Raw genomic sequence first — 25068 nt, 5'->3', positions numbered from 1 at the left:
AGCGGAACTGTTTGATGGGCCGTGACCGTCGGAAGGGATCATTTATTATTTTTGTAACCCAAAATGAGGCACTGCTCTCGTCGCGCAACGAAAGAGGGGGCTTGTTTTTTTTCTTTCCATCTCACTCTATCTCTCTTTCGCTTGAGCGCCAATGTTGGTAAGCTGCTATCAGATGAAAATTGGTAAGATTTCCCCCCCCTCGAGCGAAGGGAAAGAGTTAATGAAATTGAGCTTCCGTGGAAGAGTTTCGCGCGTTTTCTTCACCCAATCTTCCGACGACGGGGTTGAGCCCTCGTCCCTGTGCTTAGAATTATTTATACCATTTTACGCAAACTTTTAATAATTGCGGTTTGGGACAGGATGCTTGATTGCGTGCTGCGGTTTTGGTGAAATGAAATCAGTAAGGAGCTTTGCCGCTGATTATCAATTTAAAAGCCTTTTAATTATTCTCATTCTCCGTGCGCTCGTTAACGTCGGCGTGGTAGAACAAGATGCGTCAGTAACGCTTTACAAACGTCAGTAGCGCAAGAGTAACGCTTTACAAGCAATACTTTTATACTGTTGATTTAATGACTATTACAGTGAAAAATATATATTTCATTCTCAACGCACACATGTGTACAGCACCCTTCAATTATTCTCGCTGTTTGAAATTCAAACGAGCACTTCTGTTACGCCCCGTGCTCACTGTAGGAATGCAAACATGCGCTCCAACGCATCGCACACCCGTACTCAAAACAATGAACTTCACAAACCATCCTTTCCTTCTTTTTGCCTCAACATAGCCAAATAGCCACAGCACATGCACCAATGCAATTTTGCTGATCGGGGAAAAAATCCATCACAAAAATAAGAATAATTTAAAAGCCCAGTACGTTTCCACACTCATGAGAGCAATTGTTCCACGTTGCACGCTGGCGAACCACAGTAACGAGCAGGACACTACACTGTAAAATAATACCTCAACCTCACCAAACTGGATACTGGAACACACACGCAACAACACACTGTCCCATCCTTTTCTGTCGAACAGTAAACAAACGCACGACCATCATAATCCTGCCAAAGTACAAAGGATCCCACAACTCTCTGGATAGCGAATAGCCATAGCTCCCGTTTGTGATCTAACCTCACCATACTTCAGCGTGGATGAGGGTTATATAGTACGGTCCAGGGGTTGAGTTACAGTCATATAAAAACTGGGCTCTATCCACCCTTAGCCTCTTTGCTATTCAATATTTAGGTGTATTGTGTTGCTTGTCACAAACCACGGTGCTCCAGTGAATACGGGACATACGCTTTGGGACTAGTTCTTTTCACAGGGACAGTAGCAAATGGTATTTTATTTAGGTACAATCCAGGCTGCATCACGTAAGAGCCCTTAAATTTTACACTTTACTGGATGTTTCGAGTTCCGTATTTTAAAAAACACAATAACCCTTTTTTAATAAAAGACACTAGTGACCTTAAATACATAGCAACATTGCTACAGAACCTATGGTTGGAAAAATAGAAAACGCCATAAGTTATGCAAACTGCGTAACATTTTAATTCCATTAAGACGCTTAATGGGTTTACTATTCAGTTACGTATATTTAGCGTATTAGAACGACGCTTACATAAGTCTATAAATCTGTTTTTCATCAAGCAGAAATTTATTTCAAATTGAGTCATGATTCAAAGCACCGTATGGCTGATCAATAATTGAAACATTGTTTTTAAAAATTAATTTTATACACTGCCAGCCCAAAACTATGCAAGCAACCACAAACAAAGCCTAAAACACGATCGATAAACATATTCCGGGTCGTATTTAGAACTTACTTCCGCTTTTCAAACCACTGCATGCAAACAATCCATTCCATTTCGAAACCGAAGCAAAATCGATAGAACCTCCCAAATCCCCGGAAAGTGGAGAGAGTTTTGAATGGTGCGCTCTTTAAACATGTACCTATATTCTAGCGCGACCAAATGACCACGGCATACATACACAGCTGGGATATACCGATGGATGTCCGACATTCCTCACAGATGCACGGACCTTCGGATTCAGTGACCAGTGTCCAACGTGTGTGTGTGTTTTCGAACAGAACCTCATCGATGATTTATTGCAGATACTGTCCCGCATACATATTTATGGGAAAATTTCTCCTCTACATGTGTGTATGTGTGTGTTTGTGTGTTTGTGTGTGACAGATAAAGGAAGGAAGCGAAAATAGAATTTCGGTCAGTAGAGCCTGCTTACTGTGCGCGGCTTCCTGTGCGGCACAATGTGATGACGTCGAAGGCCTTTTTTCTGGTGTGCCCTAGTTTTCCCACCGTTCTTTGCCTATGCCTTTAGGCAATGTACGTCCTCCTAGCTCAACCCCACGGTCTATCTACTGAAGCTCCCTCCCAAGCGGCTACCATAGATGCTTACAGCGTGAAGCTGTTTTTACCGCTTTTAGATAATGAAAAGTCATTTCTCATTACTGTCGGATTTTTTGTTTTTTTGTTCCTGAGTATGAACAGACCATCTTGAGCAGCCGAGTGTGTCATAAGGTGAATAGGACTAGCGAGGCTCTTGCACGCCTTTTTCTCACTTCTTAGGAAGGTTGGCTGTACGCTTGAACGGGCTATTTGTTATCATCTGTACACATGCATCGACACACACACACGCATATACACACCTCTAACCTCAATTCGTAGAAGCCTCTCTATTGGGACCTGCTCAATATGTCTGACCGAATGAATCGATTACTGTAAGAAGATTCGCTATCGTCCCCAAGAAGACATTGGCGGTTATTTATGGACCTGGGCGAAATTGTTTAGTCGAGCGACACAGCGTGTCCGAGGCATTTTTCGTATCTGTAAGAGAAGGAGATCGTCTACGAGCCTGCAGCTCCAAACGAATGTCCAACCTGGGCACGACGGTGAATGATACCCGCTCGATTAGCGAGGCGTAATGTTCATCCGTTCTGTGACAAGAATCCCGCTCCAAAATCCCGAACAACGTACCGAATCGATTAAGCTTTTATGTGAAATCATCAATTCTCCATCTTTTCCTTCTGCTCTGAGGCTCGCTGTCCACACGTATGTCCACCGAAGCGCTCTGTAATCCGCTCGGACGCGCTGGCAATGGGTGTTTTTGGGGGAGGAAAAATCATACCACAAAACAACCATCCGTTGCCAACCATCGCCGGAAAGGGGGCAGGAATATCCAACGGTTCCCCCCGAAATGTGTCTGTGCGTGTATCTCGATCGAAAATACGGCAGGCGCCACCGTAACGACTCACATAATGCGTTTTATGAGTTTCGCACATTAACTACCGATTATTTGTGGCGAAACCCCTGTTTAATGGGCGCTAGAGCAGGTTTTGGTCGGGAAAGCACTCAACCGGCCGAGAATGGATCGATCGCTTACCCCAAACCCAAAACATCCTGATAAAAATGGAAAAAAAGCTTTTGTATAAGCTGTGTCCTCGTCCTACTCATGAAACTAATTATCTCAAACTGGGTGCTCCTTACGATACAGGAGTTTTCCATAAACAATCCAGTAAACTATCGACCATACCGTTCAAGAACCTTCGAATACGACGATCGGTAGGGCAACATTTCCAATTAATTCAATCATCCAAACACACACACACTCGATAAAACCTTCGCATGGAAGTAACCACACTTGAGCACGTATCGTCCATTCCGCTCTGGATGTGTGTAGTGTGTAGTGTGTTGTGGTTCGATGGGTAAATACTATCCTGCAGATACGAGTACGCTTGTCTACGCTGGTGGCCCGTATCGGTAGGAGTTTGTTACAGAAAAAGTTAATTAACGTCCCAGACGGGGTTCGGATCATTCCTTCTACAGCACAATCTACAAGCAATCCTCACGAGTACCAGCAGGATAATATCTTCACAATAAGACTTTCTCTCTTAGATCTCCTAGAAATAGAAACACGTATCTTTTCAAACCTCAGGTCTTAGCAGCCTGTAGCGATTTGAAGTGAAATAAAATCTAACCTCTCACATTCGCTATTTCTTCTTCATCTCTACTCCGCAGGTGAACCCACCGATGATCAACCCTTCGTGTCGAAAGGAGATAAAATCGATACAAATCTGTACCTTTACTCGGTAAGCACTGTTCCATTGGTGTACGGAATTAAACTAATGTATCTTCCTCACAGCGGGATGATTAGGGAGCAATTTTTGTTTTCTCACACTCCCACACTCCACCTACCAGGACACACCAAGACGGAGACATCAACGTCAAACCTATCAACGTGTCCAAAACGTTTGCCACCGTCATCATCGTCGGCCGCTTAACGATGTATTCAAACTTTTTAGCACCCGAACGGCCAAATTGGCTTCCTTTTTTTTTTTTGGTTTTGTTTGGCCGTTGCCCGAAAGCCACTTGACTGTCGGGGTGTGGCGGTAGTACCTCCGAACCGGCCGGCTCCGATGTTTGGCTTTTTCCGTCGCTCCCTTGGATACGAGAGGCAGTAATTACTTCCGAACCGAGCGAGCTCCGACCGGCACAGACCCGAAACCATTTATCATGCCTTTAACCTAAGAAGCCTGGTAGAAAAGCAACCACCGTGAGCGGTACCACGAGTTCCTTCCCATGGGCGGTGCGATCCCCCAGCGACGACACTATCCACAAGCTGCAACATTACACGAGTTAATAGGGTTCATAAAATATTAAAAACGATGTCAAAGATGGCGCCCGTGTCAGCCTCCATTTAGCTGGGTACGGTTGGGTATCACTTCGCTTACACCTTTACCGTGCGCCCATCTACTACAGCTTTACGGCTTCTTGTGGAAAAACAGAACCGGCTTGGCGGTAGTTGCGCGTTCGCGCCGACTTGCACTATTTGAAGCAAATGAAAAATATACATAAACACGCTCCCCGTTAAAGCTTCATGTACCAAACGGTTGACTTTACTCCGTTTTCCCGCTTTTTCCACACAGGATGACATTCAGGAACGTCCCCATGTCACCACGCTCATTTCGTCCCTGGCAAACTACTCGAATACGATCGCACCGGCACCGACGGATCCCGATGCCAAACCAGCACCTGCCGCCGCCCGCATGGGTAAGTAATGATCGCAAGGGAGTTCTTGATTCTTGCGAGCAGGAGTGAGAACACACAAACGGGAAACATGACGCCACAGACTGTGTATCGGTGTATCGGTGGGGATGAATTATTTATGACCGTTTCTCATCCAGTTCCCGCTTCCGCTGTATTAAAGTTAAAACATCTAATCCGGGGGACACCATATCAATAAAGCCCAAATGGGTGGACACTGACGGGGAGGTTTTCGCATGCGCTATTCCATGCTACTAACTTGGGTACGGAACTTCAAGAATTAGGCACCTCCTGTAGACTAAACTAAATTGTAGATAGCGAGGGCCTGCCAAAACTGATTGAGAGGACCTGGCAGATGGCTTTGAGGTGTCTTAAATTTAGATGAAAGCTACATTCTTAACAGTTCTTAGTTAACTAATTTTGGACTTTGAAAAGGACAGACAAACTCAATGTGTTACAGTACATTTAATGCTCTCGTTTTACTAATCGTTGTTTTCTTTACATCTATTTACTTCTCTTTCTTTCTCTCGTTTCCACCATCCTCCTTTCTCTCTTTTTCTCTCTCTCTCTCTCTCTCTCTCTCTCTCTCTTTCTCTCTGTTTCTCTTTTCTACCAAATAATCCCCCCCAAATTACGCACGGATTTCCTTGCTGTTCGGTGGTGCTGTGGTACTGTCACTCTGCGCCTAACCCTACAATCAACGATGGATAATACACCGAACTTCCGACTCGACTTCCGAACCATTTGCCCCGAAACCCCACACCGTACACAGGCACACTCATCGGTGTCTACCTGCCGTGCATACAGAACATTTTCGGTGTCATTTTATTCATCCGTTTAACCTGGGTTGTCGGTACGGCTGGAGCCATATTCGGGTTTTTAATCGTATTATGCTGTTGCTGTGTGGTATGTTGCCGTGTCGTCTACCTATTATGAACTTGCTTGTTAAATAATCGCGCCCATCCGCCGCACTTGCTCGCTGTGTGTGTTTTGTGACTGTCTTCCGGTAGCATCGCATCGCATCATCGCATCGCATCATCGCATCTGCATCCGTTCGCTGCTGACTCGATTATGAGTCTGCTGCTCGTGTCATCCTGTCATCCTGTGTTCATTAGCTCATTTTAGTCATTTGCTTTTTTTTTTTCGTTCGAACTTCCTCGCTGAGTTGATCGCATCGTCAACTTCCCCCTTGTTTATAGCTGCTCGTGGAAGGATTTATCTCTACCTTCGTTTATTGACAACACTCAGCACGATTGAACAACTTTACTTTACTGTCGCAACCGTAAAACCTGCACGGAACGCCAGTTCCTATCCCGGTAAAACGTGCGCAGTGACAAGCCACACATTGATTTACAACACTCGTCTTTATTGTGCAACTTCTCGCTGGTTGTGCGAGGTTCCCGAAGCCCCCTCGAGAGGATATAACTTCTCGTACATTAAGCAATTTCAATCACCTACACACACACGCACACATGCAACAACGGTTCTCGCTGCAGTAAAATCCCGAACCGCCACATCATTGAAATGCAAAACACGCCATTCGGACCAGCTCAACATCGAACTAGGTTAATTTATTCTCCACGCTACCGTAAATCGAACAGAGGCAAAGCCCCACACACACACACTGACGCACACACACACAGCACACATATACACACACACTGTTAAATTTATCGCGGCTTTCGAGCTCTCGGGAGCAGAGCTCCCCGGGAAGTGATGCTGAATGAAAATCGCAAAATTGTTCCCAGCTGCCTTCAGAACATGCTCACTTTCTGAAGCTGCAGACAAGTCTATGCGCGCGTGTGTGTTTGTATGTGTGTGAGAGAGTAAGAGAGAGGGTTGAGGATAATAACAAAAAAAGAACGAACTATAAACTGGGTCATATCTGGGGAGGAACGAAACTTCATGTTTTATGTATGGGTTTAATCAAACATTCATTTGCATACGATCTGAGGCGCGGTACCCGGAATGGCTATCGGCCGATCCGATATTTGCGCGAGCCCAACAGTCCCAAGGATGGGGGATCTTTGCGCAGCACTAGTGGCCTGTTGAATTGGCCGCGCTACAGTTTGCGTACGGCACCAAACACACACCCGGTTCCCCGGTCAATGTTAATGAACACCATCCATTTAAATCAGTAAAGCCTATCCAATCTCGGCCGCAATCCGGTGCAGCAAAAACGGAGCAATCCGGGAGCATCCCGGATCCACGCCCGGTGCACTATTAATTCGTAGAAATTTAATCGCGAAAATGTACAGCCATTTTGTGTCCCACCGGGGCCACACCGTTCGGGTTCGATTTTGATTATTTTTCCAATGGCGCCGTCCGAAGCGGACCAAACACAGCGCACGCTTGGGTCGCCATAATGATTTGTGAAATTTTGTACCCGTAAGGTGCCTAATGAGGTTAGGGCAGTGGCAGGGACAGTAGTGCGTCTAACGAAGTGTCGAGTTTGCTGTCCTGGTTTTGTGCAACCGTGCACAAAAGCCACAAAATGTCGGTGGGGTTGCCTTGGGGAAGGACGAAACGGGCGAGCTGTGAGCAGCTGTTTTGTACCACCCATCGTTATCGGCGAGAGGGACTGTAATTCGGACACAGTCTAATCTAATTAATGTCATACAGTTCATGGACAAAATATCGGTACCGATCCCGGAAGAGCTTAGCAAATAACCTGAACTACGAGGTTCGGGCGCTCGAGCGCAAATGAACCGAATGTGGACGTAAATGAGGACAACCTCTTGAAACGTGAGGTAGTAACGTAAGGAAAACCCGTTGCGGATGGAGCTGGTCTTAACCCACAGACCTTCAGCTCTGGGCCGGCCCCTGCAGGGGGGTGGAGACGTGAAGAAAGACACACAAAAAACCCCAAGCGAACTACGCCTGAACGAATCGAATTAATCTCATTCCCTTTCTGATTGAGGACTATCAATCAAAGGCAATCAATGCGTCCGCCTTGAACGTTTGCCGGTGGCCTTGCACACGACACCCAGGTCGCTCTCATTATGAATTTCTGCTTGCTCAGGATGGCTCGAAGGCTTGCGAACGCGACTACGCATCATTAAGAGGAGCGAGTAACCGTCCCAAGGACGTCCCGGTTTTCTTTTCCACCGGTTCGGCACGCACACTCACACACACACAAACTCTCTTTGCTAATAGATGCAAGCAAGCAGCGGTGAAAACGGTCGATTAAAGATCGACATGGTTCGCGGCCGAAGGAATAACATAGCATTTCGCTGCTCCAATCAGTGCCTTTTGCTTCACGCACGAGGCAAATCCCCTAACGCACTAGTTGGCTTCTGGCTGCTTGTGGACGGAAAGCCGAGCGGATAAATTAACGATAATTAATTATTGTGTTCACATCAGTGGGTAGGCCTAAATTATGGCATTGGTTAGGGATTAGTTCTATGAATTGCTGGCTTTGATTATGGCCTTAGTTCTATGCATTTCGGGCTTTTGCCATTACCGTTCTACGAAAGAAGTAGAATGCTTTTCATTAAAGAGTTGGTAAACATTAAAAGCCAGACTAATAAAGTTCTGCAGAACGACTTCTTTACTGGCATCTTTCGTTCAATAAGTTAATAGATATTTAATGCCTTCATTAGATTAACTTTAACACATTGCACACTTATCTAAAATTTTACCAATTGTAATTGTTTTATTACAAAGCACAACATTATCAAACTGCTAATGAGTCAGCTGTGTGCATGATTATAGCCTAGAGTTAATCCTGGTCACGGCACCAACAACGGCGCGACAGTCAATCCATCATTGGTTCAATCATTGGTTAATTTCATATCAAAAATGTCCATGTATGGCATTGGATGCGTTAGTAAATGAAACAAAAAACAATCATTTACGTCTGTTGTCTATGGCCCGATTAAAATAACAACTAAACACGCTTTGTAAGAATCTAAGCCTCCTAAACTGATCACAAGTACAGTGCCTCTAATGAGCAAATACTCCAACATTGACTGCATCATTATGTCATATGCTGTTAGACAAAATCAATCGAATGTTAGCCTTCTTGGAACCATTCATATTTCCCTGTTTCGTTGGAACAATCACAAACCAGACGCACACATACACGTACACGCATTACATTGGAGTGTCCTTAACGATTCCAGCAAGAGCAACCCAATAACACGGGGATTCCCCAGTGTAAGTATCTCGGCTGACTTGTTCCAACCATCTGCGAGCGATGTAATCCTATTACACATCATTTGCTAATCTAGAGCACAAGGCAGCATCGTCAGTTTCGGCAGTACCGGGGACCGTGGGACAACGTTTGTTCTTTTTTGTTCAACCGAGGAAAGAGACATTTGTCCCACCCGCCACACATGCTGCCGAGTTCGGCACACGTTACTCGTCTCTTTGGCTTGTGAACTTAATTTACTTCGTTACCGAAAAGCATATTTTTCCAATACCGATAGCACAGGCATCGATGCCGTACAGGCCGAAGCGTAGAAGAATGCTACCCACTTGCTTGGTTTCGTGAGCTCATTTAGCGGAGCGGATATTTTTCAGGACTCGAGAATCGTTATTTATCTGCCCGGCTGTTTCGTTGCCATTGTCTAGCGCGTATACGCGCCGGCCTACAGCAGCTGTTTGATGATGCGAGGACAAAAGGACAATCGCGGTCCATCAAGCGAAACGATGTGAAAACGCGTTAGAAATTCCTTCCCAAACCACTCCATTCTGAGGTAAATGACATTACTTTCTATTAAGCTTCGTCTAGCGGCGTGTTCCTTCCATAGAAGGCCAGCCGATATGCTTTGCGATCGCTGTGTCGTGAATGGGTGTCAGCGTTCATGCCATCGTGCGAGCACGTACCAGAAGAAATAAATAAAGAGCCATAAATAAAATGCAACCCCTTCAACACAACGGCACTTCCGACTGTGAGGGTTATGGGGTAGTCTTGACACAATACCTTGAGGACACTCATAAATTTGAGATGAGGTGGAATGTCCAGCTGCTGCTGCTGCTGCTGCTGGACCTTCTAAATGACCTGCTGCATACTTTCGCAAAAGCTTCAGTTTGATAGGCGGAAATATCTGAAGCCTGCTCAAGTTCTTTGTTAGGCAATTTCTGCACGAACAATCCGAATGCTCATGAGCAGCTAAAGGGCTCTTCATTGTGCGCCGGAATTTGCCTTCGATTGACTTACAAGATAGCTTGTTTTGAATTTCAAGCCCGTTAACCCTTTAACGATTTCTTGGAACCTAACTTTATACTGTACTTTGGGAGCAAGTCCTTTTCTACGGAATTAGTTATACTGAAGTGTCATCGTGTGTGGCTGCTAACTTAATTCCCCACTTCAGGAAGGTCAACGCATACACGTAGCCCTTTTATCTCATTAGTTCATTTCATCGTCTAACCTTTTCCTCAGCACCACTCCCCCACAATCAGTTCCAATTATTAGTATCAGCATCATCATCATGATCATCATCATCAACAACAGCCTTAGAATCGGCATCATCTTCACCACATCATCTCTCGCATGCCTGCCATAGTAGTACTGCTCGCTTTCAGTTTAAAGTTTTCGCACACTGAAAAACTTACGCCCGAAACTATGCTAATCATGTTGTGCCTTCCTCTCCCGAAAATGGCCTCTTTTTCTTCTTCGCAAACTCACCAACCTTACCACCGATCCGCGGATGGGGACGACGCCCGAAAACACAGACGATGTTGACTGCCATCTCCATGTCGGCTATCGCCACGAACGGGGTGGTACCGGCGGGCGGCAGCTATTTCATGATATCGAGGTAAGTTTACGCCAAAACCATTCACCCACTTGGACCAGCGCCAACAGGGCGCGACTCCGAAACGGCCAAGCAGGGCAGCTAGAGCCCGCTCGCAGGCGGAGGTTGCGGCTCCAGCTGCTCCGATAAGAAGCAAACTTTTGCTCTGTAAAACGCCCCAAAACTGTCAAACGAACCAACTTTTGCCCCAAACCAAAACCTCCGATACAGTCAAAAAAGGTCCCAACGTGCTGGAGTGCTGGAGAGCTGCGGCGGTGATTCTTGGACTTCGAATGCTCTTTCCTGCCATTTCTAGACAAACGATATCTTGATTAATATAGCACGAGCCATTCCGTTCCTTTCCGGGGTGAAATAGGATGGTAATGTACACAAACGACAACAGCCAGGAAGTTCACAAGTCAATTAACTTTACCACATTTCCCAGAGGACCGAGACAGTAGCGCTCTACCGTAGGATGCGGTACTGCTTTCATAAATCCTTCCTGGGTAGCCTATCTAGCATCTTGGAATAACGTCTCGTGGCAACCATTGTGATCTGTTTTTCTTTTTTGCCTAAAATCTGTCTCAAAACCGATTAGTAGCTGCTTCCTAGGAGCCATCATTTCGCCCAACACAATGACCCCAAAGGAAATACCTTAAATTATACTCTACGACAAGCCTAGGTCCCGGAAATGAAAGGCCAAATCATGAGCTTATTCTCACACATACACTCGCGCGCTTTCTCCCTCTTCCGTCGAAGGCTCTTCTCAATTGGGTCCTAAGAATGTCTTCATTTCCTGCCTGACACGGTGAAATAAAAATTTCCATCCCCTTCGATTCTTCTGAAGATCCAGCATACCGGGCGGACGGAAAGACGGTTAACCTTCAATTGACTCGACAGGAGGGAGATGTCCGAGTTCTCTGAAAACGAGTTGGTCGAGTGTTACAACAACAAAAATAACCACCCAGCAAGCAAACTAGGGGGTTCGGGAGGAAACATAAATAACACGCTACATAAAATATGCTACAACGGTTGTCATAGTGATGTCAAAGATGTCTTTCCTTCCTGACATCAACCGAACAGCACGATGGTCAGTTATTATAGCTAAATTTTCTGAGAATTGAGATTGCTTTTCATGAATGTTTTCGAAACTTTTTGAAACGACCAGTTTTTGGTCATGTTTTGAGTTACGAAAGGGTGTCACGTGTATGGGAACATCCCAAACTTGACACTTTTTTCGTTTATTGCAGGTGATCAAGATAAAGATATGAAAGAATTAGCTTTTGAACATCCATTGAATTTGCTTAATAACGCCCAAAAATGACAAATATTTAAGGACTTGCCATCTTCGTGTTAGTTCTTTTATTATGATTTTTTTTTAACATACAATCAAAATCAATACAACAAGTGATACAACAACTGATAAAAGAACCACATCTGACGCACTGAAGCTGCTCTCGATCCTTTCCTACCTCTTTGCACTGTGGAACATTCAGTACTACCCGTGCCTGCTTCTTTACCAGCTTCGCCAGCACACACACACTGCAAGCAACTTTTATGCTTGTCGTGTGAACAAAAGTTGATACCAAAGTTCGCGTCAAAGTTTACTAATCAATTCTTTTCCGTTCTCTTTCCTTCTGCCTTCAATATGGAACGCCCTCGACGACGACGACGACGACAACGATGTACGTCTTCCGTTCGGCGCGTAACGCAGATCGCTGGGGCCCGAGTTTGGTGGCGCTGTCGGGATGTTGTTCTACACGGGAACAACTTTAGCAGCCGCCATGTACATAGTCGGTGCGGTAGAGATCGTACTGGTAAGTAGGCAGTCCGGCTTTTTATGCATTTTCCTTACACACCTCCCGATTCTCATCGCCCAAACTCAAGCTACAAGCATTCGTAATTTCCGTTGCTGAACTTTTACCACCAAAAGAAACCAAAAAAAAAAAACGACGCCCCAACACGACAAGAAAACAAGGCCAAAACGCAAGCGCAAACGTGGCGGAACTTTTCTTTGTCCATCATAATTTGGACGTTTATATTGGAACTTGTTTGCCCGCGACCATCATTGCCTCCCGGTATCGCTAAATGAATCCGGTTGTTTTGTGCTGTGCAAACAGGCCGCCAAACCGTATCGGTTGTACGTATAATGATGAACAACCGTCATAACTGGCGTTTGCAATTAGTTCGCATGTTTTATGATATGGCCACAACAACAGGTGCACGACGGCAGCTTCTGGGGAGTGAGAGAAAAGTTCGCTGTACATCAAACCACAAGTGGGCAAGGTAGAGCAATGGTACGCAAATTGGAAACCTGAGTAGGGCAAAAACTGAATGATATTAGAGGTTTCATTATGTTGATTGGCAGTATGTACATTCGAGGTCCAGAACGGAGGTTAAGTCAATATTCCTACACAATATTTCGTTTCCAATATTCGGAGCAACGAACGTTGCAGTCCTTGGCATTTTTCAGAAATGATCTCATGTTGGATGTAATCGTATATTGGCGTGTCTTGACGGTGCTTACAAAGGTCTAAAATCCTCTACATATACTTTCTGTAAACATAAACAACGCCTTTAAAGACTGCACTAGTATTCAAAGTCTATATTTCTGTTGGAGCTGTGCTAAAAATCCTCGATCCAAGATAGAATAAATTTCAATCAGATCTGCCGATACCTGCCCGCACTGGAAACATTTTCTTCCACACAAACGTTGATTGTTTCGCCCACCTACCGGAACACCATCTTCACAATATACGTACCCAGTACGGTAAGCGAACCCATATTCCAAAGCAAAACAGAAAACGTAATCTTGCCATCTTCAGCACACCCATAAAGTCACATCTCAATACCCACAGTTGCCACCGGCGGCAAGAAGAGCTCGATTGCACAGGAAAGCTACCACTACTGGCTGGCTTATATACGCTCCTGTGTCGACTTCACACTATTCCGTGTGTTTGCTGAGCTCCTGCTGCTGCTACTGCTCCAAGCCCCCGTGCCGTCGTTGTTTTCCTGAGCGATTTTTCCCCGAAACCAGGTCCGCAAAGTTGCAGGAAGATTTTGCCAGCCATTGTAAGCGCCACGTCTATCTTTTACTTTCACGCCGAGCGCCCCGACCTGGCACATAACTGCCTTCCGGCTGTTGGAAGTGCTCTCATACATCACTCCAGCCTGCAATGCAAACACATACACGCACGCAATCTCTAGCCTTCGCGTAAGGCATCGCGAAGGTGTTGCGGCCGGTACTGAACGAATGGGCATCCTGTGCAGCAGTGATCCCCGGTGGCGAATCTTTTACGTTTTGCCACTTTTAATTAAAATCTCTCCCGCAACCCAAGCTGTTTTGTTTCGCAATTCCATGTGTGTGTGTGTGTGTGTGTCTTGTGTGAGTTTAAGCGAGCTCAAGCAGACGTGGCTAGGCTTGGCTGGGAGTTGCAGCTTGCAAAACCAGAAACCCAAAGCTTACATCCGACCGCGAAAGTATGTGCAAAGGTTGCCCAAGGAATTTTTATGTTCAAACTATTAACTGGAAGAATCGATGCACCTCTATTGCTAAGTCATGTAAATTTGTATGTCCCTACTAGACCTTTAAGAACTCGACAATTTTTAATAACTGACTTTCGTTATCGTCTTTTCTGTGCTAGGGATCCGTTGTTATTAATGTCCAAGAATTTTAATTTATTTTCAAATTTTGTAGACCTGTCCTTTAGTGTACCGAAATGTACTAGCGTCATTCGAGATTGCATTACGTCTAATTTTAGGAACACATAGTTTATAAGACATTAGTTTTAATTGTGTATGTAGGCCATGGAGGCTCGATACTCTATAATAAATAAATAAAGGAAGAGAGCAACAAGACTCCCAGAGTCAGTGTGCTTTCGATCTGCTCGCCAACGACTGGTACAGAAAAAGGAGTTGAACAAAGCTTCGTCGGGTGCATTGTATTGGGACGGTGCTTCGGGCGTTACACACGAAGAATGCCAACCAGACGTGGTGCAAGAAACAAATCAATGTCTGGTGATTGAGTTGCCCCTGTCAATTGGATGGCAATTGTAAAGGAACTTTAAGATGTTGGCGAGAGCCGAGTTGGTGCCTTTAGGAAATTCGTAAATTAAAGCACTTGAAAATTTGTCTCCATTGCAAGCATTTCCGATTCTTTGAGATTCCTTATATATTCCTCAGGAATTCCAGATCAATTGCAAAAGCAACATATTTTCAGAATGCTAAGGAATCTTATCGTTAAACGACCAGCAGTACATGTAGATTATGATCTACATATTGTGATTACTTGGATGAGAGTTGTTGAAGGGCAATACCAAGCGTGGGTCAATAGCAAAAGTAACTAAATTCTGAACGGCCATTTGCGAGATTCTCATTTCCACTGTATGTCTTTATACGTACGTACATAGAAGTAACCATATCACACACACAGACATTACAAGAGACGTCTTCTTCTACGTCCAGTTTATGCTCAACGACCACAATCTAATCGCCACCAGTATTTCTCCCCGTGCATAATTTCGTACGACTCTCCCGGGACAGCAGCACGGCTGCTCGCTCTTTTGCTCCAATCGTCGACCTACGGCAAGGTTAAGACATTAACCCGCAGGCACATCACGAAACACGGACCAGCACACTAACTACGCACCAAACAACTCCCTGCCAAAATCCGGTGCCTGACGGGAATATTTAATTGAATTAGGAACTAAACATCAGAACGTGTTCAACAAGCCGAAAATGCTCGCCCGAACCCTCCCGAGCGCTAACCAACTCCAACACAATTTCGCTGATGCCGCGTTTGACGGGTCCCAGAAGAATCGAACGAAAGAAAGCATGGTGCCATGCCTATCGGTATCGATCGACAGCGGGTTGAGGTGGGTTTTATCAATGCCCCTTCCGAGTACACGCACACACTGGCGCCTCGGGAGAGCATTGAAGCGTGCCGATTCCGCATTCCGAACAATAGTTGACAGCTTTCGGTGTTTCGGTAGAGGCAGGCATGAAAAAACTGGGATGTGTCCTTATTTAGGTGCGGGCCAGCATCCCCACCACCCACCGCAGCTTGCCGTTTAATCATACTCGATTGGTTTCGAAAATTTGATCCAGCGAAATATCGATTGAACTGAGGAAGAGCAAGCAGGCAAAAAACAAGCCAATTCTGCCCGGGCAAACAGCATACGTGTTTATATGTGTGTGAGAGAGGGAGAGAGAGTAAGAAAGAGGGCATGTCTCAAATCAATGTCTCAAGTGTCGCATCATCAAGTACACCTTCCTCGACGGGGAAGCCCAACCGAGCTATCCCAGGCGTGGGATGTTGCTTGCCATTCTTCACTGCATGTGTTGTGAGCAAAGTTTCAAATCTTAAATCAATCGATACGTCCCATTGCAGAATGTTGGGGACGTTTGGTTTTGCTTCTTTCTGAATCAGCAAATGCGTCGTGTAGAGTTTCTGCAGAGTACAGCCGTTTAGGTGACGTGTTGTAGAATTTCAACACTTTCAAACTTAATCCAAACAGCCAAGGACTTATTGTATGGACCACTTCAACGTTATGATTGGCTTTGAATGCTTATTATCTCTTGCATCTTCCAAATTGTTGCATCTTACAATGCCTAATTTGTGGTAGCCGCCTTTATTGGGACACATCTTCCAGTTCCGAACGCGTTCAACTAATTACGCCACCACCAAACGATCTTGCACGTTGCTTTCTCCACATTTTGTCTTCGCTCGAGACGTTGCAACTGACTCGCGTACAACGACGTACATACCTCGCCGGTGCGGTGTAACACGAGACAATCATTTTTAATTAACCCTACGTCGTCATTTACACAAAGCACAAATCCCGGCCTCCACCTGACGCTCCGCTCAGCATTCCTGGAACGTGCGGTGGTGCGGTTACGGTGCGGTGCGCCTAATTAAAAGTTATCTCTCGTCGGTTGTGCTCCTGTCCCGGTGACAAAAGGAACACGGCTGTTGTCGGCACCAAAAGGCACTTGACCGTGAAAGGTACTCGAGATAAATTAAAACGCTACTAAACGTTGGCACGTGGAGCTTACTGTGCAAAAAGAAGAAAAAAAACGGAAAGCTTTGATGGGAAGTTTGTTTTTTACTCACATCGTCCAGATTGGTATCGGGTTTCGGCGTCCCCCCTGAAGTATGTTAACTTATGTGAAGCTTTATTTCGGGTGACATTAACACGCACCGACACTTTTCTCTGTATCTATTAGAGGAAGAAAAAAACACCAACAAATGGGGCTCGCTAGGGCTCGCCATGTTTTCCAATGTGGTTACTTAGCGTCAGCATTTATCTTAAAGTCTGCTCTCCATCCAACGCATTCACCGGCGCTTCGCAAACAAAAAACCAGACCCCATCGTTCATCAGCCTATCGTTGTTGAGAGTGTCGTCTTAATTGAATTCCGTCGGCCGCCACTGTCCTTTTTTTTTTTTTTGTTTTCGGTCGCCCTGCGCTTTGGATGGATGGGAAAGTTCTAATGATATTTATTCAATTATCCCCGGTCCGGCGGTTTTTAGCCGATGGTTTGAATTTACCCCCCGCCCCGGCTGACGGATCTAATTTTGGAAACGTTTTTCATAAACATCTTCCTGACGGGGTGCAATTGAATGAAAAGGTGGTGTTTTTTTTTCGTGTTATGATGCGAAAAGCACACTTGAAAGCTATCAAAATAATAATCCAGCTGAAGTTTCGTGTTGAAATCATGTTGACGCTTTCCAGTCAATTTGTGGATGAGTTGTTATTAAGTTGGTTTTTTGTCAATTGATACCCTCGAGGTATTTACGTTTCATGCAGCTATTTGCCCACGCGTGTAGATTAGTCGAAATTTGCCGTGCAGCTTGCATACCTTCCGGCGCTTCAATCATCCTTTGAAAAATAATTGCCAAAATCGAATAAAAATCTCAACTAACACCGTTTTCGAATCCAAGTAAACAATGTTAGGGTGCTTTTGAACATTGCTCAACTATAAGTAAACATATGCCGCCCAATCCATATGCTGATGCCTTTCTGAACAACTGCAATTGCAACTAAATATTTGCTTTCTCCAAATATTAACGTCCGCATATATTACCCGGGGTTCGTTTCTTTGATGTTCATTTTGTTGCATTCAAACTGTTTAGATCTTCGTTTGAATTTATTTTGTACTAATTGAATAGTCGTTGATTAAATTTTGAAGTTATTGGGATACATTATTGACAAATACATTAAATTTATTTAACAAAAGTCTAGACTCCTTACAGCGAGTAGATCAACTTAGGGGTTTCACTTGTTTAGTTACAATAGAACGAATTTCAGATAGTTATCAGTATCTCAGTTGGACTACAAATGTTTACTTATAGTAGAAGAATGTTCAAAAGCACCTTAAAATTGTTTATTTAGACTCAATAATCGGTGTATTTTAGTCTAATTTCTTCATAGATATCATGGTAACTGATCTTATTGAATTATTGAAGAGCTAATGGTGATGGCTATTGTTATCATTTAAAGTTTATATTCCCGTTGAAGTGTAGTTGTAAGTTATTTTAAACATACTCAAAATTAAAAAGCTCATTTTACTAGCTCATCCATTAGCAATAAATGGAACCAAAAAAAATGTAGTTGTTTATCAGTTGAGACAAAAAAAGAGTTGAACCCAATCAACGAACGAGTCCTATACGGAAGCGTGTGTGTGTCGTACCGTAGTAATCGAATAATCGAATCGCTTCGCCTGCCCAGGTATAATGACATTAATGTGCGTAATAATAGCCAATATCGACCGGGTTGTACCGGTGGTTCGTTTGCACGGTCGGCTGAGCGTTCCGGAGATTCCAAGCATCCAGTACCGGAAGTGTGGCCTCTTGAGCTTTGTCGTTTTTTTGGCACACCGCTCTAGGTAAGGTTGGGCGCACACACACACACACACACACACACACACACACACACAGACACGTTTGAAACGAAAAGAAACGAGCAAGGATCCCATGTCTATTTATATCACCGACACCGAGCACTGCTTCTTCACTGCTATCACTTGCAGGCGGCATTCGTTACGCGAACCACGAAAAAAAAGAACGAGCTACAAAACCGTTTTACCGAATATTTCCACACCCATATCGGAATCGAATCAATATTCATGTATTCCAAAATTCATTGTCACACCGGATCGGTCCGTTTCACCCGGTGCACGCGCTGTCACAATTTATCCAATTGGCAGGTCTATCAGCGGCAGCGCTCGCTGGGCTCGGCTCGCTGCACCATCCCTCCCGTTCCGGTCCCGGTGTGTCAAATTGGACATTTTACAAGGTGTGCTTGCGGTATGTGCCGTGTCTGTTCTGTGCTGGCCGCGTGTCGATTATTTCTGACACACTGTTTAACAATCTGTTTGAGGGTTTTTTTTGTTGTTGGTCGTTTTTTGCGCCATACCCACCTCAAAACCATGTGTATCGCTGCACAACACTTTGATCTCACGGTTGCACTGTAGCCCGTGTATTCTCGGTGTGGTGTCGTTTTTCGTCCTTTGGGGTGGGCTGAAAATGGAAGATACGACGCTCGCTGGGTCGGCGATGTTAAATGCAAATGGGAAACGCACACTGTTACTGTCACAGTGGTAACTGTCCTGTCGAACCCGAGTCCTGTACAGCGCTCGTTTATTGGCTGTGGTTTTGTACTTTATTGCGGCCGGCCACCCCTTTGCACTTGTTTCGTAGCCCCCGCAAAGCTGTTCAAAACCCCGATCCGCCTCAGGCGATCGTCTCATCGTTGCCCCGGATGACATTGAGCGTCCTTCGAGTGAGCGTTATTGCCAGATGCTAACCCAATCCCCGGGCCAATCGCCCGGGGGTACGCTGGGTCAACCTTATCCGGTTGAGAATTTACCCAGGACCCCTCGCGCACAAGATGGGCTGCTTTTACCCGAGTAACAAAAAAGGGAAAGTCCAACGCCCCCTCCGTAACGCCAGCCCAGCTCAACCGTAACGAGCCCGGGGCTAAAAGCTCTCTGGGTCACTGTCCCAGGACGTCGTTCAGTCGCTCGCTTTCCACAGTTCTTGCTCGATTTCTCAAAAACGGGTTCTTGTCGGACGGGTCACCGATGCGGGATGGGATGCGAATCAGGTGGAATTAAATTACATTTGAAATTGCCCAAACGCAAAAACGGGGAACCGCCCCAATCCATGATTGGAAGGAAACCCGGTTTCCCAATGTGTCGTGCCGCGTGGCTGGGGTCGGAACCGCTTAACAAGGGCTGGCCCCACAATGCGGGAAGAATTGTACGAAATTAATCCAAAACGCCCGTGTGCACAAGAGGGAAGGCAGGGGAGACTGTTTTGGGCAGTGTGAGCAGAGCAGAGCAAAAATCAACATCATACTCCCTCTCGATTTGTGAAGGAAGAAGAAAAAAAAAGCAGCTTCACGAAATAAACACGATACAGACTCATGCTCATCTAATTTAAATTGCCCCTGTGTGTGTGCCTGCGAGAAACAGCCGAACGAACGAACCGAGCCTGTCTGTTGCCGGTTGCCGTCCGAAGCACGGCAAACAAATCAACAGCCCAGCGAAGAAGCTTCCAATAGCTGTCCAAAGCAATATAAAACGTCCACGCCCGGATGTGCTATTAGCAGAGCATTAGAACAGAAGCATCCACACGGCAGCAGTGTACACGCGTAGCAGCGTGTCTGGAGGAGTATTTACTTTTCAGAGTGCTTGAGCTTTCGAAATTAATTAGCATGTCTGCTAAAGTCCATTGGCAGAGCGAACTGGGGCACTGGGTATTTATTAAACTATGGTGTAGTACCCGTCAGTGTGGACTGAGCTGTTCAAACATATTAAATAATTGCGCAATGCGATGCAACATCGCATGTTTGATGTTTTTTGAAAGCAGGCTCCTAAATTTTTATTTTCTGTAATAAATTATATTTTGATGAAAGCTATTAGTTAGCCATTTGACCTTGCCATAATTACGGAAAAAAAACTGGTTTATCCTCGCTCAGACGTACTATTCTTTTCCAGGGGCAATGAACAGATGTCTCTAAGAGATCGTGTTGAATCTGTTATTGCAAGATGAAATTCAGAACCAGTTTTGGAGTTTTAGATAAAATTATATAGTATAGCTACTCTGTAAAGTGACAACTCTATACCGAATAAAATAATGATGGACAATGTTTTACATAAAAATCGATACATAATCGGATTTGTTGGTACGCAATTCTTCACTAAAGCAGATTTGAAAATACGGGATTTCAATGATTTAAATAAGGGGAATGTGAAGAACTACTTTCTATTTAGTGGTTTCCACCACCAGCAGCCGATAATCAGTGGATAAGGAGTGGACCAGATTCGGAAAGTTGCGCGACCACTTCGTATACAGGCCTATGTTTCGATGTTTTGAGAACCGATAACGGATGACTCCGGACGACTGCAGACGACTTCGGACGACTCCCACTTCGAACAACTACGAAGGAGTCTTAGTTCCGAAATTATCCGACTCTGATTGAAGTCGATTTCGGATTTTTGCCAAGTTAACTTATCACTAATGTGCACATTCGAATCTGGCTTGGAAAACCATCTATCTTCGCAACACAAAGTATCACGATACTGATGTAGACTGTGAGTAACATTCAAGACCTGACGACGACCTGTAGTACGTTCTTCTGTGAAATGTCCGTAAAACGATTAAAATTAAAAATTGTAGAAGTCAATAAGTCAGACAACCAAGTAAAAATAAAACAAAAAACTTTACAAAATGCTTTCAATCATTTGAGCTCCAAATAAGAATCAACTGAAAGCTTATTTCTTAAAAACATGCTTATTGTTCTTTAGCAAGTGGATTGAGCATATTTGCATTCTATTTTCTTTAAATAAACTCCTAATTACACAAAGAGTTAAATCAATGCACCGACTTTAATGTTAATAACAGCAGCTCTGCAAAAATCCAACGCCTTTCAATAAGCGTCTTAATAAGCTGCTAATTTTTCACAAAGTTGAGCTTTAATTTAAATTTAAATTGGACGCTTTTGTTGACAGCCCCGAAAGGCTTTGGAGGGAGGGCAAAAACCAAACGAGTTGATACATACCGATGAGTAATGAACCACTCAGCAAAGCATTAACCCCCTAGCCAAACAATTTCCAAACTCTCCCACCCGGTGCGCTTTGTCTTTCTTTAAGTTGACAAAGAATTTGCCGCTCGCTACAAAACGGCTCGCACCGAGCGGGCACGAATCGCTCCCTCCCAAGCAAGCGACATTTTCCACCCCACCCCACGCTCCAACCGGGCAGCGGCCCCACATGAGCGCCGTTCATGAGTGCCGTGGTTAGCCATGGTGTGCCGCTCGACAATTTCCCCCTTGTCAACTTAACAAATCATCGCTTCCCAGTTCGCCAGTGCCGGCAACGATGAATTATCGCAAAAAAAAACCGTGCGCCCACCGCTTCCGAGTTGCGCTGTTTTCGTGGAAGCGGTAAGAGAGCCTGTCGGGGAAAAGAAAAACCTTCATCCCCGACAGTCCGTTTCCCCCTGTTGGACCGGGTGTGGCAGACGCGATGATTTTCATCCTTCCGAACATTAACTGTGCGATGCAAAAGGCTTCTCGACCCTTGCCGCCGCCGACGCCCGAAAAGAAAAAGTGAGCAAAGACTCCGGCCCCGGTCGACCCCTGAAAGTTAATCCGATTACCGACGGAAATCTTAACTGTTTCGCACAAGTGAGCTTTCCTTTCTTGCGCACCCAAACACCCGACCGGAAAGGGCGGGTGGTGGGTGGAGGTAGCGAGAGGTAAAGAAGCGAGAAAAGCCCCCGGTTTTTCGATCTCGCTGCAATACTGAACTGTTTTTGCTTGGCAGTGCGTTTGTTTCTTTTTGTATGTGTTGTTGTCTTCCGTTCATACCTTTCCGTGAACGAGGGTGTGTATGTGTGTGTGCTCATGTCACTCCACAATGTGTGAAGAAAAACAATCTTTTCGCCCTCAAATGAGCGGCAGATTAATAAATCATTTTCCGATTACTTACATATTCTGTTCCCTTCCTTCTTTTTTGTTTTTTGCGCTATTTTTGTGTGCTTCTCTTTCCCTCCACATTAATTTCAAACACGCCGGGGAGGGAAGGAAACCCGTTTTCCCTTTTAATGGAGAGCCAATCAGAAAATAGAAATCTCTCCATGTTGTACATAAACGCAAGAAAGCGCGCCCGAAACGCACATTACAATATGATTCCGATCGTTTCTCCGGTAATGAGCTTTCTGTTCGCTAAAGCTCGCTGCAGGGGTTCCCTCGCCTGCTTTAACATTGCTCCTCGGTTTTGCTTCAATATTTGATTGCACAGTGTCACTTTTTGCTTTCAGACAACGTAGAAAAAAAACAGTCATTTCCCCACTCCTCAGAAGCCGCCTCATCCTGTTTCCCTGCTTTTTGCCTGAAAAACGGTAAACGAGGCTCGTATTGCGAAAATTGCGTATTAGATAATAATTCGCCCCGAAGTGAACCGGTCTCAAAGAAAGAAAATGGATCTTGACGGAAAAAGCAAGCATACACACACACAACCCAATGCGGACGCATCGGGAGTCAACGAGGAGAAAAATTAGTCGACATCATTAACCGCCGTACGCTGTTCTGCCGGGTGACAGCGACATCCTCCACAGACTACACGACCCATTTCGCTACTTCATCGGAGTATAAAATTACATTTCACATTTTGGAAATGGTGGCAGTTTTCGGTTGTTTCTTCATTCCTCTCCGGCAAAGAAGAGCATCTTTTCCCCCGGTGCCCCGAGACACAGTTTCGCACGAAACGATACCTAATAAGCATTAGTCCCGGGTGGCCCAATCGGAACACGGCGTGGGTTCGCGGTTTTTATGCAAAGCCGGTGGTTTCGACAACTGTTATTAAAATTTAACTTTGCCACTCCCGAAACAATTGGTGTGCTTTTCGTACTCTCTAAGCGGTGCACGCGGTGTAACAACTCGGTGGGCAATCCGGCCACGTTTGTGCAGGACCTTTTTTCACCCTAACGGCTGGTTAATAGAGTGTGAGGTATTTAGAGCTTTGCCGTAAAGATTCTTTTTTTTTCTTTCTTTCTTTCGAGAAACCTTCCCAAAAGAATTCCTTTTTGCTTTTCACTGTTTTTTTCTTTTCTTTTTGGTATTCCATCCCGTCTCTATCCCACAGGTTCTTCAAACAACGTTGCAAAAAGGTTGGATGAACAAAAAAAAACCCTCGTCTCAACAGGATATTCCACACCAGTGTCGAGTGTTTTCTTTTTGATGTAGCCGACAAAATGTGCTGCGGCTTTTTTACGTTCTCCCTGCGCGCACGGCCTGTTCCTTCCAACATCAAAGTTTTCCCCCCTCGCAACGAAACCCGTTTCGGACAAGAATTTTGATGAGCTCATAAAGCACGGAACGACTTCAAAACCTTTTCGGTATTCACATTTACGCATCCACCGCTAACCGGGCAATCTTTCGTAGCCGGGCACGCTGGAGTGCCTTTTTGACCGACGGCCGCATCCTCCTCTACATTCGAGGGACGGGCCTTTGCCCTTTTGTGTGTGCCAAATTCCCTTCCGTTTTGCGTTTGCGTTTGTGCCCTGTTTGACACTTCGAACGGAATCGGATGGGCTAGGGTGGAGAAAGACGCTTGGGGGCTGAAGATGATTGCAAACCCGACACCCGTTGAGCAGGCAAGTAGTAAAAGAAGCAGTAGGGAATTGCACCAGCTTACCGTTTACGCAGCCACACTGTCAAACGTTTGACAAAGGTTAACCGCAACTGACAAAAGCCGCTCCAGTGCCGTGCCGGGCGGGCGGGAGCAATTCGTACCTTTCAAACAGTGGTTGAGCGTGTTGATTGGTGGTTTAACTGTGCTTTCTATTCAATGTCCGGTTATAATTGTCTGGAGAAAAGACATTTTAGAAGAAAACAGCAGAACACCCCTGCAGCAATAAAGCTTTTGATATGATTGCGCCTAAATGTAGGCAATGGTTTTTTAAATAAGCTTCAAATGCGGGACCCACCACATTTAGGCATCGAAATAAAGTTGTCAAAACAGAATAAGTCGCTTGACAATTGAAAACATGTCTACAGTTTTCAATCAAGCTTCCTTTCATCGATTTCGACGTAATTACCACTACAATACAATTCCTCTCGATCGATTAGCCCATTAGCTTCTCTAGCACGTTTGCATAGCTATCATCATCGGCAGCCCACCTCCGCCAACCTGCTCTGCAACAACAAATGACTTTTCATCATCATCATCCTTTATTTCCACTGCAACGGCTGCGTGATT

At 45.0% G+C, this 25068-nt stretch overlaps 1 protein-coding gene across 16 annotated transcripts in view; it reads left to right on the top strand.

Annotated features, from left to right (window-relative positions):
- Nucleotides 1-25068, top strand: part of LOC121599672 (solute carrier family 12 member 4) — a 153355-nt gene that overhangs the window by 105576 nt on the left and 22711 nt on the right. For all 16 annotated transcript variants that reach the window (XM_041927668.1, XM_041927675.1, XM_041927665.1 and 13 more), the window contains 5 exons: nt 4039-4109; nt 4947-5070; nt 5837-5970; nt 10744-10826; nt 12517-12619. In XM_041927668.1, coding sequence (XP_041783602.1) covers nt 4039-4109; nt 4947-5070; nt 5837-5970; nt 10744-10826; nt 12517-12619 — 515 coding nt within the window. The remainder of the gene's footprint in view (nt 1-4038; nt 4110-4946; nt 5071-5836; nt 5971-10743; nt 10827-12516; nt 12620-25068) is intronic.

The sequence above is a fragment of the Anopheles merus genome, chromosome 3L, assembly GCF_017562075.2.
Source record: "Anopheles merus strain MAF chromosome 3L, AmerM5.1, whole genome shotgun sequence".
In the NCBI taxonomy this organism is placed as follows: Eukaryota; Metazoa; Arthropoda; class Insecta; order Diptera; family Culicidae; genus Anopheles; species Anopheles merus.
The sequence above is the reverse complement of the archived record's forward strand: the minus strand, read 5'-3'. Positions and strand labels throughout refer to the sequence as shown.